Raw genomic sequence first — 14,524 nt, 5'->3', positions numbered from 1 at the left:
CTTACCGGCTCCCGCTGCCGGGCCAGCACGGGGTTCGGGCGGAGCGCGCAGGCCGCAGCCCCGCCGGCGGCGAGCGGGCTGACAGGGGCCTCCCGCCGCAGGTGAGGGGCCCGGCTGCCGCCGGCCTTTGTGTGGGCCTCGCCGGGGCGGGGGGCGGCCTTGGCCGGGCAGGCACCCCCTAGCCTACCGTAGGGCCTCTCGGCGCGGCGGCGGTGAAGGCCTCGGAGCGCTGCTGCCGCATTTGTCCACAGGCCGGCGGTACCGGAGGACCCGTCCCATGGGGAGAGGGGAGCGGTGGGACGGGCCTGGCCGCGGGCTGCGGCGGCGGCGGATGGCCTGCGAGCTCTTCGGCCGCCCCCGCGCCCCGCCGCCCCGTCGCGGTGCTCCCTGAGGCGGCCTCGGCCCGGCCGCGGGAGGCCCGGAGGCCGGGGAGCCAGGGGAGGCGGGAGCCAGAGTCGATCATGCCGGAGCGGGCCCTGTGCCGGGCCGCTTCTCCAGTTTGAAAGTACCTCTTCTTTACCGTCGGCTCTCCTTACATGGTCGTCGCTTCCCACCTCCCACGGAGAGATGAGTTAGGCTGGGAGCTGGCATCGGCTCAAGGTACCCGTGCAGAGCCCTCGGTAAGCCAAGGTTGGTGTTTCTTATTCTTCCCAAGTTTCCCGTCCCCGTTAGGCCGGATGGTCTGGGGTGCCGTTGAGGTTGGATTTCTCCTGCCGTAATTAACGTTGCCTACAGGGCAAGGTGGCGGCTGTGTTGTACTGAAGTTCTTTATTCCATCCAGCTTGGGTGCTAGGTATTGTTAACTGTGAGCCCTCCCATCATGTCAGCAGCCAAGGTGAGCTATGGAGGAGATCTTGCGTACCTGCAGGGCTGCCATGGGCGCTTTACTGCCAGCAGTAAAACTGTGACAGCAGATGAAGTAATTCAGTGTCTCCATGGGCAGGAGTGTGGTCCAGCGCTGCCCAGGTTGTGAGGCACAGTCTTGTCTCAGATGAGCATTGGAGAAGGTGGGGATGCTGTGAAGTGGGTTTCTCTGATGCTCCTTATCACTTAGTTTTAAATAAAACAAATGCCTTCCTGAAAGATGAAGGTTTTCTTTACCCTGAGTGAGGGCAGGTGGTTTAATAACAGAAATGGGGGTTAGGGGCTTGTGGCCCAGGGACACTAGCTGCAGCTTCTCAGGAAGACCTGGACACTTCCTCTCTTTGAAGTTCACTGATATTGGTACTCTGTGCTATTCACTGGTTTTACTCTTTTCTAAGTTGACAGCAGGTTTTACTGGAAGTCTCTAGAAAGACCGGAACTTCTCAGTGAGCAAATCACCTGTCATGCTCTATAGTAGGGCCAGGCAGCAGCTCTGGTGTAGATTGTTAGGCTCCAGTGTCCTTGTATTTCATGGTTTGGTATGAAGTTCAGATGAACCATTACTTAAATGTTCTTTTATCTTCACAGAGTGCTGTGTGCAATACCTATGGGTTCTGTCTTCGGTCTGCGAATAGGATAAAGTTGAGGGCAAACCTTCCTCTGAGCTCTCTGGCTATTTCTTGTTTACAAGTGCTGTTCAGAGAGAGATAAATTGCTTACACACATCTCTTGGGTAATGTGTCAAATACTTGAGCTGCAGAGGAGCAGAATTGCTTCACAGAGGTGTTTCAGCTTGGGCGGGATCAGATTGGTATCTGTCTTGATATCTGTAAAATCTAACCCAATAGCTTCTTGATTTGGTGTGCAGAGAGGTCGAGGAAGATCCAGCCACAGCTGAGATGATGGGGCCCTGTGCAGTTGTGCTTGTGAAAGCACAGCACCCGAGTGCATGTGTGGCTGCAGCTGGGAATGCTGCAGCTGACCCTGTCTGAGCTGAGCACACCTTGTCCTGGTCCCTTGGCATAGCAGCAAGGGAGGTATCTGGTTCTGGTTAGCTCTCCCACGCTGGCTTACCGGTAGCTTTGCAGACACACAGGAGACTTTACAAAGTAAGCTGTGAGAGGAGGTTGATTAGTTGTCCATCTTTCCTCAACACCTGACATGAGCTGTCTTTTTCCTTGCAGAGAGCAGTTTCCTAGTCTGACTCCTTCAAATGTGAGCACATTGCAGACAGGACGGAGAAAGGCCTCCTCGTCTTCAAGCTACTCACTTCTGCCTTCCGTTTCTTGGTTGTTGTTGTTTGTTTGTTTTTTTTTTTCAAAAAAGAAAAAGGCAAACCAGTCCACAAAGAACTTATGCTGATCAAAGGAGGAGGCTGTGGAGTCTCAGTCACCTCTTTGCTTCCTAAGATCCTGGCTGTGGCCTGGATTTTTGTGTCCTCTACTTCAGGGGGTCAGTTACGGGGCATCAGGATTTTTGTTCTTAATTGAACCCTTTCATCTGAGAAGCTGAAGCTGTCACTGCTAAAATCCTGGGTTTTTTTTCCCCAAGCATGTCAGAAAGCTGGCAGCAGCAGCAGCAACCACAGCAGCAGTTGCCGCCCCAGCAACATCACTCTGGGGCATCTGCCCTCCCAGAGCACTCCATTCCACCCAGCACTACTGACAACCCCTTGGGCTGTGCTGTCTACGGCATCCTGCTCCAGCCAGATCCTGTCCTGCAGCACCACCAGCATGCGCCGCTTCAGGCTGGAGATCTGACTCACAAATGTGGTGTATGTGGCCATGACCTTGCTCATCTCTCCAACCCCCATGAGCACCAGTGCTTGCCAGGCCACGACCGCTCTTTCCAGTGTACCCAGTGCCTGAAGATCTTCCATCAGGCCACTGATCTCCTTGAACACCAGTGCATCCAAGTGGAGCAGAAGCCTTTTGTGTGTGGCGTCTGCAAGATGGGCTTCTCCCTCCTGACCTCGCTGGCGCAGCACCACAATGTCCACAGTGGCAATGCCATGAAGTGCTCTATCTGTGAGAAGACCTACAAGCCCCCTGAGGCAGAGCATTCGCAGCCTCTTGACCCCTCAGAAAAGCCCTACAGCTGCTCCATGTGTCAGAAAACCTTCAAGCACCTCTCAGAGTTGTCTCGGCATGAGCGCATCCACACGGGTGAGAAGCCGTACAAGTGCACGCTGTGTGACAAGAGCTTCAGCCAGTCGTCCCACCTGGTGCACCACAAACGGACGCACAGCTCGGAGCGGCCCTACAAGTGCACGGTGTGCGAGAAGACCTTCAAGCACCGCTCCCACCTGGTGCGCCACATGTACGCGCACTCAGGGGAGCACCTCTTCAAGTGCAATGTCTGTGAGTTACATTTCAAGGAGTCGTCAGAGCTGCTGCAGCACCCCTGCACACCCAGTGGGGAGCGGCCCTTCCGCTGTGGCGAGTGCCAGAAAGCCTTCAAGCGTCCCTCGGACCTGCGGCAGCACGAGCGGACACACAGTGAGGAACGGCCCTTCAAGTGTGACCTCTGCCAGATGAGCTTCAAGCAGCAGTACGCGCTCATGCGTCACCGCCGCACACACAAGGCCGAGGAGCCCTTCAAGTGCAACCTGTGTGAGAAGGGCTTTGTGCAGCCCTCGCACTTGGTGTATCACCAGCACGTGCACGGCATAGAAAACCTCTTCAAGTGCAATGTGTGCCAGAAAGGCTTCAACCAGTCCTCAGAGCTGCTGCGGCACAAGTGTGTGCAGAACGCGGAGCGACCCTTCAAGTGCACGGTGTGCAACAAGTCCTACAAGCGGGCCTCAGCCCTGCAAAAGCACCAGCTGGCCCACTGCACTGAGAAGCCCCTCAAGTGCACACTCTGCGAGAGACGTTTCTTCTCCTCCTCTGAGTTTGTGCAGCACCGCTGCGACCCAGCCCGTGAGAAGCCCCTCAAGTGCCCTGACTGTGAAAAGCGGTTCAAGTATGCCTCGGACCTGCAGCGCCACCGGCGCGTCCACACGGGTGAGAAGCCCTACAAGTGCTCCTCTTGTGAGAAGGCCTTCAAGCAGCGTGAGCACCTCAACAAGCACCACAGCGTGCATGCCCGTGAGCAGCAGTACAAGTGCATGTGGTGCGGGGAAAGGTTCCTGGACTTGGGCCTGCTGCAGGAGCACAGTGTCCAGCACACAGCTGAGGGCACCTACCAGGTGGCTGCCTGCTTGCCATGAGCCTCCAGTCCCTCGGAAGCCTTTGGCTTGTGTGTGACACTACTGAGCCTTGGCTTCCCCTTTTCCTCTCCTCAGTTGTAGACAGCCTGCAGGGAGTCTGGGGGAAAGGGAAGGTATGGTGGGCGGGTAGGTAAGCTTTCCTCTGGCCACTCTGGTTGATATGCCACCTGTATCACAGGGGTGATGGACATCGTGAGAAGCTTGAAGTGAGGGAGAGGAAAGGAGAGAAATGAAGAGTGGAAACGATGCCTGTAGTTGCCTGGTGTCCCCTGGACTGAAGCTCAGGCTTGACCTGCAGTTCCAGTACTGGGAGTTCAGCTGCCCACTGTGGGCACCAGTCGGTGCCTCGTGCTCCTGCCCAGCCCAGCAGGGAGGGCTGGGTAACTCCTCCTGGAGAGTCCCTGGGAGCAGGGCAGAGCTAACCATCCCTTCTCCTGGAGCGTGCTGCTTGGCAAGGAAGCAGCAGGCTTCTGCTGTGGGGATCTTCCAGCTTTCTTGATCTGAGCTCAGCTGAGAGGACCATTTCAGACTGTTAGTGTTGATTGACTTCCCCAGTGTCCCCTGTTCTCCCGCTTTCTAGAGTGTAGAAAGGGAAAAGTCACGGGGCTACCCAGCTCCTTAAAAGCACTTTGGCATTGCTGCTTTTGCAGTTGCTGGCTGTCACACTGCAAGTGTTCTGAGTGAGCCTGCCCCCCTCCTCATCTCTGCCAGCAGCACAGGGAAGAATGGCAACTGTAGTGCTGATACTGGAGAGCATGGCGACCTCTTCCCTGGTCCTGGCCAAGAGCTGCTTCCTGAGGGACATGGCTCTCCTGCTAAGACCTTCAGGCTCCAGGCTCCTTCCCTTTCTGCAGCACTTGGGCCTTTAGTGTACCTCTGGGGAGTCAGGGAAAGGCCCATCCTAGCAGTTCCAACATTAAAGGGTGAGAAACACTAATAATAACCTGTAACTTCAGAGCTGTGACCATCACCAATGATAACCCATGCCGGGGGCTTGGTGTCTGATTTGCTGAGGGGAACCAAAGTAAACCAGGATAATCCTGGGTAAAGGAGGAGTGTATTATTTTCCCCTCTTAAAGGAGTCCTGTTTTACCCCTTTACTCTTTCTTTACCTCTTCTGTATCTTTCAAATTTTGCACAGTTCTTGTAAACATCACTTAAAAATAAATTTCCCCTAGCAAGGTCAATGCAGCCTCAGGTGTTTTCCTCTGCAGGATTTTGCTGGCTTCTCATGTCCAAGAGACCTGTTACATGTCAGTCAGAAACCTTGGAGGTTGAAGGCATGCCTGCTAGGTTGCTCATCAGCCTTCCCCTCTCCATCTTTGAAAGTACTAAGTTGTTAAATATCCATCTTTGGAGGTGTTAGATCCTTGACTTGGTGTGGTCCTGACCAGTACGAGACCTCGTGTGAGCAGAAGGTTGGACTAGGTCATCAAGAGGTCTTTGCCAGTCTCAGCTCCTCTGTGATCTTGTCAGCCTGGCCATATGAGGCTCATATGAAGGAGGAGCATTGTGAGCAGCTGTAATAAGTGAACAGCAGCCAGTGAGTTGCCCATGTGCTGCGTAAGTGATTAGGACAAGTTTAACAAATGTTCTCCACAGCAAGCATGGGCAGACTGACCGTGCAGAGAGTTGGGCTGTGCTGGCTTTGCTGGTAGAGGATGTTAATCTAAAAGGTAGAGGAAGGCTTTTGTTTCCATTTCCAGCATGGTGAAGGGGAACGGGGTGCTTTTTTGGGACCTGGAACGATTCAGAGATGGGTCTGACCCTGGGGCTGAGTCTTCATGTGCAGCTTTAAGGAGGTTGGAGTACTCCTTACGCTGCTGCCCAAGGAAGAGGGAGCAATAGTTACCTTACTTCATGCTGCCTCAGAGATGTAGAACTTTCTACCAAGTTATCTGTCCATATTTCTTTTCCTTTTTTTTTTTTTTTTTTTTTTTTTTTTAATTACAAAATACTGCATAGTTTAACTTGATGTAATACTGGATCTTTAAAAGAAAGGTGTGATATTTTGGATTTTTAAAGGGCTCTTTTGTTCTAGGTAGCTCTTTTTGCTGTTTAATATGTAGTAAGTTAAGTGTCTGCTTTACTGTAGGAGTAAAAATGAGTTCAAACCTAGGAAGGCTAATCCTGTCTTTACAGAAGGGCTTGGTATTGGCTTGGGCTGCAAGTATGGGACTCGGGGCAGCCAGGGAGTGCAGTGCCCACCTGAACACTCTCTTCCTGCCTCAGGCTGTGCCCAGCTCTGTCCTAGCCTGGTGCAGCTGCCACAGGTCCCACAGAGCTCAGGGTGTAGTGCTCTCCCTCTCCACTTGAGGACAGCTCCAATAGCCAGGACCAGTGCCACAGGTGGGAGCTTGCAAATAGACTCCTTTTAAGTAAGAGTCAGTCAGAAACAGAGGTTGCTGGAACCTCTGAAGGCTTTTGTGGCTGGTGTATTTGTAAGGCAGCTGCTGGCAAGAGGAGGGGTTTGGAGAAATTGTTAGGGTGTCTCCAGAATGGCTGCACCCTGCTCCCTTCCCTCCCCAGGGCTGGGGTGGCTGGATCACCAGCCTGGGTGATTGTGGCAGAGGATAGTGGTGGGCTCTGGACACAGCTCTTCACCATGTGCTAGTCACTGAGTCCTGTCCCCTTGGTACAGGGTCTGTTGAGGAGCATTTCCCTCATGCTGAGCAATTGGGAAAGTCCTCAGTGTCTCAGTAAGGAGCTTGTGCTCCACTTGGGACATGGAAACAACCAAGCAGCAGCCTGGGCAGAGAGAGCATGGTCAGGGCTGTGCACTCAGAGCCCTGTGCCTGGGGGAGGGAATGCTTTGCAGAGCTCAGTAGGGACAAGACAAGTTCAGGTTGCCAGCCAGTGCCTGTCAGTGGGTGCCTCCAAGTAAGGAAATATCTCTGTGTGGCATGAGAGCCATGAAGTGTGGCCCTGTGCTGTATTGGTCTCCTTTGCTGCCCTGCAGCAGCCCAAATCCAGAAGAAGCCCATGGTGGCTTCTGGTGCAAGAGCTCGGTGTGGGTGGAACTGTGCAGAATGGGTGGCTGAGCAGTTCCCCAGGGCCTTGGGTATAATTTATAGGGAGATTGTGCAGTGTTGCAGTCAGGATAGCTGAGGGGGGCATGGCCAGCTCTGTTGCTATGCTTTTGGGTCAGGTTTTGTATTGTGAGATGAGAGGGGATGGAATTGGCAGGAGGCACATGAGTGTCAGGAGTGTGGTGCTGGGGCTTGGTCAGGGTCGGGTGGCAGGGGCTTGCCCAGGGGCCTGATGTCCCCTGGGCATCACACCATGAAGGGCCCTCTGCTAACTGTTGGTGTTTCCTTTTCAAACCAAAGAGCAGTTGTGGCCAAAACATCTTGGAAGTAAAACATTTCTCCGTTGCATCTGTGTTGCACTTCACTTCTGACATTTATTTCAGGAGACTTCAGGCTTCTTCATGCTGCCTCTGCTTGGCCTCTCATTCATCACCCCAGAGGGTTGCCATGCTGGAGGTGGTGTTTTGTGAGCCCCATGGCATATGCTTGCATGTGTCTTCAAGACCTGCTAGCCCACCTCAGGATCCTCTGAGGGCTGGAGTAGGTCTTGGTCCCTCCCAAAGGGTCATTCTCTTCAGCAGGCAGCATGGGCATAGGATGCTGTTGAAGAGACATCAGGGAGAGCTAGACTGGCTGAAAGTGGCATGGGTGTTGTTCAGGAGATAAATCCTGCTCTTTAGGGCTGATGCTCTGCTGATTTTGCTTACAAAGTCTAGGAGAAAGGTAGTCTGTTACCTGGGCTTTTTTCCCATCTTCCCTTAATCCTACCTACAGGATGCCTTCAGCTGTGTCTCAGTCCCATCTGCTCCACAGCTATTTTGCTTACACTTTCATAAGACCTAGGCTTCTCTGACCTTTGCTCAATTCTTTTATTAGCAAGCAGTGCTTTGGTTTTCATCCCTTTTTCTCTTTTGATTGTGTCATTTCTTCCCTGCCTCCACCCCTGTCCCAAATTCCTCACTCTGGCTGGATTTAGGTAATACCAAAACACTGACAATGTGCTCAGGTGTCTGGGACTTGCTGGAACCCAGTGGGTGCTTCTGGTCCTACCCCCTGAGGTGGCCTGCCCCACTGGGCATGGGTGATTTCTGTGCCTGACAGGGTTTTGTCTGTGGTGCATCTGGCTCTGGTGAGCAAGTCTGACTGGGGACCAGGGGCCCAGAGCAGGGCTCTAGAAAATGGGCACTGGGGTGAGAGCAGCCATTTCCCTCTGCCACATCTCCAAGTCTGGAGGTTAAGTCATTGAAGGGCTGTTTGTGGGGTGAAGCTGTGAGTCAGACTGCTCAGTCCCCCTGGGAATGCCTCTGGAGCAGCTGTGTGCGTGTCAGCCTGAGCCAAGCCAGCTGTGGCATGGACACGTGGAACTGTGGGTATGCCCAGGCAGCCCTGCCAGCAATCTGGGGAGCAGATGCCACCCCAGCCATCAGGGCAGGACAATGTGCACACTCTGATCTTGGAGCACATGCTGGAGTGGGGGTCAAGGTGGAAGGCATCCTCTGACAGTGATTTGGGACTGTGTCTGGGTGTTGAAGCCTGACCTTGCACTGCTAGTAGGGAGGAGAGCACTTTGGCAATTCTCTTGGGTTTTTACCATCAAGCCCAGGCTGCTGCTGAAGCCTGGCCACTAATAAGAAGGAAACCCCACCTTGTTCTGCAGTTTGGCTCTTCTGCCACTGGGTGGCAAGTTCATCCGTGGGGAAGCTCACTGTGCACACAGGTGTAACACTGAGGTGCAATATGGGCAGGGTGGCACAGCCTGGGGCCAGCAGCTCCCTTGGGACCTGGGGCACAGCTTCTCTGATGCTGGGCTCCTGCTTCAGCATCTCCCAGCAGCATCTCCCACATCCACATTCTGGATGTGAAGATGCTACTCTTGCAGTGTGCTCAGGATGCTCAGCAGGGAGGGCAGGACTGCAGGTCCATGAGCTTGTGTCCATGTGCCTCAGCCATGGATTCGAGGGATTTCATGGCCAGTAGGGTTCTCAGGCTCTTCCTATGCTTGTGCCTCCAGCAATGTTCCCAAGGCTGTGGGATGTTGCAGCCAAGGATGATGAGGTTTGTGTGGCTTGCAGTGCCTTTAACGCTGCTCTCCATGTGTTTCAAAGGTGATACTCCATGTATGTGTGTATATAATATTGTATTAACACATCTCACTGTTCTGTGTGTCAAATGGTTTTGCTTTACTAATAAATTTATAGTTATTTATACCTTTCTGTGGATGTGTAGAATTTCTGGAGTGGAGGTAGTGTGCCAGGCACCACCTCTCCTGTCTGTCTTTGTGCTCTGGCTCTGCTTGATATTTTTTTTCCTGTTTTCTTTATTTCCTCTGAACTTTTTTGATGGAGAAACGATCTACTTGGTCACCAAAAGTCATGATGCAGGGTTTGGGCAGGCTCCCAGAGGCCAAGAGCAAAAGCAAGATGAGTCTGCAGTGTGGTTTTGTCTCTTACTAGAGGTAGGCTGTCCCTTCCCCATGTCAAAGCTCACTGGGGTTTCAGGGCAGCAGGAGTCAAGGATTCTCTGCCTGCTAGGAAGGAACAACTGTTTAGCAGACAGAAGCTGGTGCATGTTGTGCTTGGATGACCCAAGGCCCACACATGACGGATTCAGCTTCCTTAGAGGGTTTTTGTGCATCCTCCCCCACCCCATCCTGAGATAGCAAGTGAGGAGCCTGCTACCTGCAGATGACTTGACTTTATCTATCCCACACCCAGGACACTGAGATGTCTGTTTGTCCCTGGATCAATGAGACAATACTTCTGCCTGAAGGCTTGAGAAGGGGATGGCATGGGAAACTGAGGCAAGAGGGGTGAGAGCAGTCATCCTGGGATCCTGTGGCTGGGAGATGCCTCAATATCCCTTCGTGGCTGTCTGCTTCATTTAGAGCACCTTAAATTACAGTGGAGAAGTGCTCAGGAGGAGGAGGTTTGTCTGTGTCTTGGAGAAGGGATGGGGTCACCAGTCCCTCAGGGGCAGTTGTGCTGGGCTCCAGAAGGGCATTAGTGCCAACTGAGCAGGAGTGTGTCTGGTGGCAGAGGGGCAGTATCTTTCCCTCCTGCTCTAATTTCTTACTCCCAGATGTGTGGTTTTCCACAGTTGATAGTCTTAAACTGTGCCCCTGTTTGAACTTTGTGGTTTGAGGAAATACTCCAAGTAAACTGCATCAGCAGCACCAATGCTTTGCACCATTTTTTGCTTTCTTTTATTTGATTTCCCTAAATCACAGCAAATCTGTGCAATTTATGCAGTCCCCCAGGCTCTATCCAGAAAAGGACCAGGAGTGGTTGGTGGGAGCAAATCCTTTCAGCATCTTACTAAGGAGCTCCCTTAAGGTTTGGTTGCTCTCCAGAAGACCCTACCTACTTGGCAGCTGTTCCCTGTGCAGGTATCACTGCCAAACCTTCCTGCCTTTTACCCCGTAAGTCGAAGACCTTTGTAGAGAGGTCTGGCTCAAAGATGAGGTGTCTCCAGTATGTCACAGGAAGAGATAGACTGTGCTACCACCGAGCATGACCTGGACAGGCTGGAGAGCTGGGCAGAGAAGAACCTGATGAGGTTCAGCCAGCAAGTGTAGGGTCCTGCACCTGGGGAGGAAGAACCTCAAGCACCAGTATAGGTTAGGGGTGGATCTGCTGGAAAGCAGCCCTGAGGAGAAGGATCCGGTAGTCCTGATAGAAAATAAATTATCCATAAGCCAGCAGGGTGCCCTTATTGCCAAGAAGTCCAACAGAATCCTGGGCTGCATAAAAGAGTATGGCCAGGAGGAACAGGGAGGTCATTCTTCCCCTCTACTCTGCCCTGGAAAGGTCACAGCTGGAATACTGCATCCAGTTCTTGGCTTCCCACTTCAAGAGAGACAGGGAACTGCTGGAGAGAGTCCAGAGGAGGGCGACAAAGATGACTGGGGAATTGAAGCATCTCTTACAAGGAAAGGCTGAGAGAGCTGAGACTGGAGAATGCTCAAGGGAGACTTTATTAATGTTTACAGGTATCTAACAGGTAGCTGCAAGGAAGATGGAGCCAGACTCTTCTCAGAAGTTCCCAATGACAGGATGAGGCAATGGGCACAAGCTGGAACACAGCAAGTTCCATTTAAATATAGGAAAAAAAACTTTACTGTGAGGGTGACAAGGCACTGGAACAAAGTGCTCACAGGGAGTGTGGATTCCCCTTCTCTGGAGATATTCAAGACTCATCTGGGTGCAGGTGATCCTGCTTTAGTGGGAGAGATGGACTGGATGATCTCTGGAGGTGCCTTCCAGCTCTGACAATTCTGTGATTCTGTGAGATGTGGGTTTAGCCATCAGCAGGTGCTGCTTTTTTTTAACTCCTTGCTTCAGGATTTCATGAGCCTGAGCCACGGCCAGGCTGGGCCCTGAGAGGTGCAGGATTTGGCCTTCCCTGGCTCATTCTGCTGCAGGGGCAGGCAGTGTCACACTGAGCCTCTCTGGGAGCCACAGGCAAGCTCATGGGCTTGTGTGCAAGGCTGTTGGAGCCACCACAGCTTGATCACTTTGCAGAGGTGTTTTTTTCTGGTGATGCAGGGTTTCCAAAGCATTGCACAGCAGCTCCCTGCATTGCTTCCTGAGCCGAGGTGCTGGTTCTGGTGCAGGGGCCAGCATGTCCCACAGCAGGGAGCAGAGCTCCTTCCTGCAGAGCAGCTGAGTGTGCTGAGAGATTGTCACAATCCACTCTGTGGGAGATGTAATTTAGGTGCTCTTTAAATGCACCCCACCATACCTCTTGTAGATTTAAACTTCAGGAATGTTGCTTCTTCAACATTTCTTCCCTCACTCTCCCCCCGTTTGACACTTTTGTTCTGGGATAGCTGTTACCTGGCCAGCATTCCAGGCTCTCTTTGGGAGACCCTCACTGCTGGGTGAGACCCCTCACCTGACATTCCAGCCTCTGTTCTTATCAGGTCTCAATGTTCAGTCCAACATTCCACTTGCCAGTTGTTGTTTGTGGCAAAAGACAATTTCACTGACTGGATCCTCACACAGATTAATCTGAGTTGGTTTTTTTTTTTTTTTTTGGTGGGTGGTGGGAGGGGTGCCGGATCATCTCTTGCCTGGCATTCAAAGCCTTGGCCCCCACAGCCAGGGGATAAAGAGACAATATCCTGGTGGTGGTCATCTCTGGGCTCATCCTGCTCCCCAGAGCAGGCTGGGCCAGCAGAGCAGTGGCAATGGCTGTATGATAATGTTCTGTCTGATCACGGCACATGCATGCAGGGCTTTGGCACATCCATGAATGCTGCTTGTCTCACTCGCCACTTGGAACAACTGGGGCTGGAGGTAACATGAGTGGCTGAGGAGACAAAGGGATGGACAGGCCCACCCTGGTCCCAGTGTGCCAGTGGGTGCTGTGTTAGCTGTGGGCTGAGGGTTTGAGCCCATCCTTAGGAGGAGGAAACCAGAAGAGTCAGGGCTGCCCAGCCTGGGCTCCTCTGAGCTCCTCTGAGATACCTTGCTATTGTTTCCTGCTGGGACAGGGATAGCTCTACTGGCTGAAATCATTGGGAGTAAAGAGAGGAGAACTGAGGCTGGGTGATGACTTTGGTAGCCATGAGGACTGGGAGAGTGTAGCAAGTGCCTTTGGTTCGTATTTCTGCCATTAAGATCAGTGGCAAATGCTGAGCTGAAAGCAGTCATAGTTCCACTGTGAATGGTAGCTCAGAAATACAGGAATGCCTTTCCCTTGGCTTCCTTAGGCCCAGCAGGTATGGAACAGGATGGGATTTGGGAGACTGCTGCTCTGTGCCTCAGCTTCCCTAGTTGTGAAGGAAAGATGCAGAGGTGTTGGGCTGGGACCAGGCAGGTTGGGTACTTGTTGCTTGGGGCCAGGGACAGATGAGTCAAGCTCTGGCATTGCTCCAGTTTTGGCCAAATACAGGAGCTGGGTCTGGACATAGAGTAGTGAAGCTGTGCCTGTACCAGGATTCTGAGCAGAGCTGAGATTAGGAGAGGTGGAAAAGGCTGGAACTCATGCAGGGCCAGACATAAACGGATCAGGCAGCAATTGGCAGGTCAGCAAGAGGAGGCTTAGCTCAGCCCAGCACAGATCTGCTGCCTCCTGTTCCAGATCCTCCAGGGTCTGTGGCACAGCTGCAGGTGCAGAACTGTGAGAGGAGCACCCTTGGACATCACCCTCGACACATCATCTTTGCATCACCTCACAGGGTTTTAGCAGCCTGGTTGCTGCTCCTCTCTGCATCCTGCCCATGCCTGTGTGACACAGGAGATTTCCCTGGGCTCCGATTGGTGAGTGCTTGCTGGAGTGTTGGTGGCTCCAAGGATTTTGAGGATGCTCAAAGATACTTAAATTTTGGGTTTTCTTGCTGCTATACCACATGAAAACCAGGCTGGCTGACGGGAGCTGGGGCATTCAGGACAGCTGCGTGCTGGTAATCCCATTTGCAAGCAGTTCTGAGCTAATCCCTGCTGAGCCCTGAGCAGATTGGGGTGGGTATGAGGGGTCAGTGTGAGCTGTGGTGGCCAAGGGAGCCCACACATCCCTGGGGGTACCTTGGTGAGGAGGCGGCAGTGAGTGAGCAGGGTAAGTGGCAGCAACGGAGGTGGGGGAGGCAGCCAGGGTTTCTGCAGGGCCACTTTTGCACATTGGGGGAGGATTTGGTGCTCTTAAGCAGAGCTGGAGGATGAGCTGCAGCAGGGAGGCAGGTCCATGGTGGGGGGAGCAATGGATCAGGTCCATGGGGCACGACAATACCAGGGTGGTGGAGCTGGGTAATGTGGAGTGTTTTGATCTCATGCTTGAGAGGAGGGAAAGGCCACAGTGCTCCCTGCTAAAAATGAGGATAGCAGTCTGGGTTCCAATTCTTGCTCTGGCAGACTGGGAGCCTTCCCACTGGCTTGAGCCCCCCAGAGGTGAGGTGGGATGATGGGCACAGTCTGCCTGTGCCTGCAACACCAGCCAATGCCATGGGTGCTATCACAGCCGCATCCTGACTCCTCATTCCTATATATTCCAGCAACTAGTTGTTTTGGGGACTCACAAACGTTTCTGTCCATCTGTTCAGATGTGCCTGAGGAATGGCCCCAGCCCTCCACTTTTCTTCCAAGGCCAAGGACAGGCTTAAGCCCTAGATTTTTACAGCTTTATTGAGGGAGGACGATACCTTGGCTGACATAAGGTGCTTGTCCCAGCTCCAGGGGGCACTTCTTTGGCCTTGTCTGGGCTCAGCAGGGTATCTTGACCCTGGGCTTCTTTAGGATTTAGGAAGGTTCCAAAGCATGTGTGGGGATGATGCTGTGCTGCACAATGCAGACTGGTTTTCTCTGCTGTTCCTGGAGCATTCGCAGCTCCTTAATCTCTTATTCCCAGTGGTGAATGAAAAGCAATTACTGAATTGATTTCTGGTCATTTGGCCTCTTGGGAGGTTTTTTACATCTGCCTCATC

At 52.9% G+C, this 14,524-nt stretch overlaps 1 protein-coding gene across 2 annotated transcripts; it reads left to right on the top strand.

Annotated features, from left to right (window-relative positions):
• The first annotated feature begins 408 nt into the window (after window positions 1–408).
• ZNF319 (zinc finger protein 319) lies at window positions 409–9,311 on the top strand. 2 transcript variants are annotated; one of them, XM_030457705.1, is made up of 2 exons: window positions 409–620; window positions 2,049–9,311. In XM_030457705.1, the coding sequence occupies exon 2, from the start codon at window positions 2,417–2,419 to the stop codon at window positions 4,073–4,075; it is 1,659 nt and encodes a 552-aa protein (XP_030313565.1). In that variant the 5' UTR covers window positions 409–620; window positions 2,049–2,416; the 3' UTR covers window positions 4,076–9,311. The 2 variants fall into 2 exon arrangements, with proteins under 2 accessions (XP_030313565.1, XP_030313564.1); XM_030457704.1 differs by having other exon boundaries at window positions 409–630.
• Window positions 9,312–14,524: the final 5,213 nt, after the last annotated feature.

Source organism: Calypte anna, chromosome 11 (assembly GCF_003957555.1).
Source record: "Calypte anna isolate BGI_N300 chromosome 11, bCalAnn1_v1.p, whole genome shotgun sequence".
Taxonomy (NCBI): Eukaryota; Metazoa; Chordata; class Aves; order Apodiformes; family Trochilidae; genus Calypte; species Calypte anna.
Note: the sequence above shows the minus strand (reverse complement) of the source record. Positions and strands in the feature narration are given on the sequence as shown.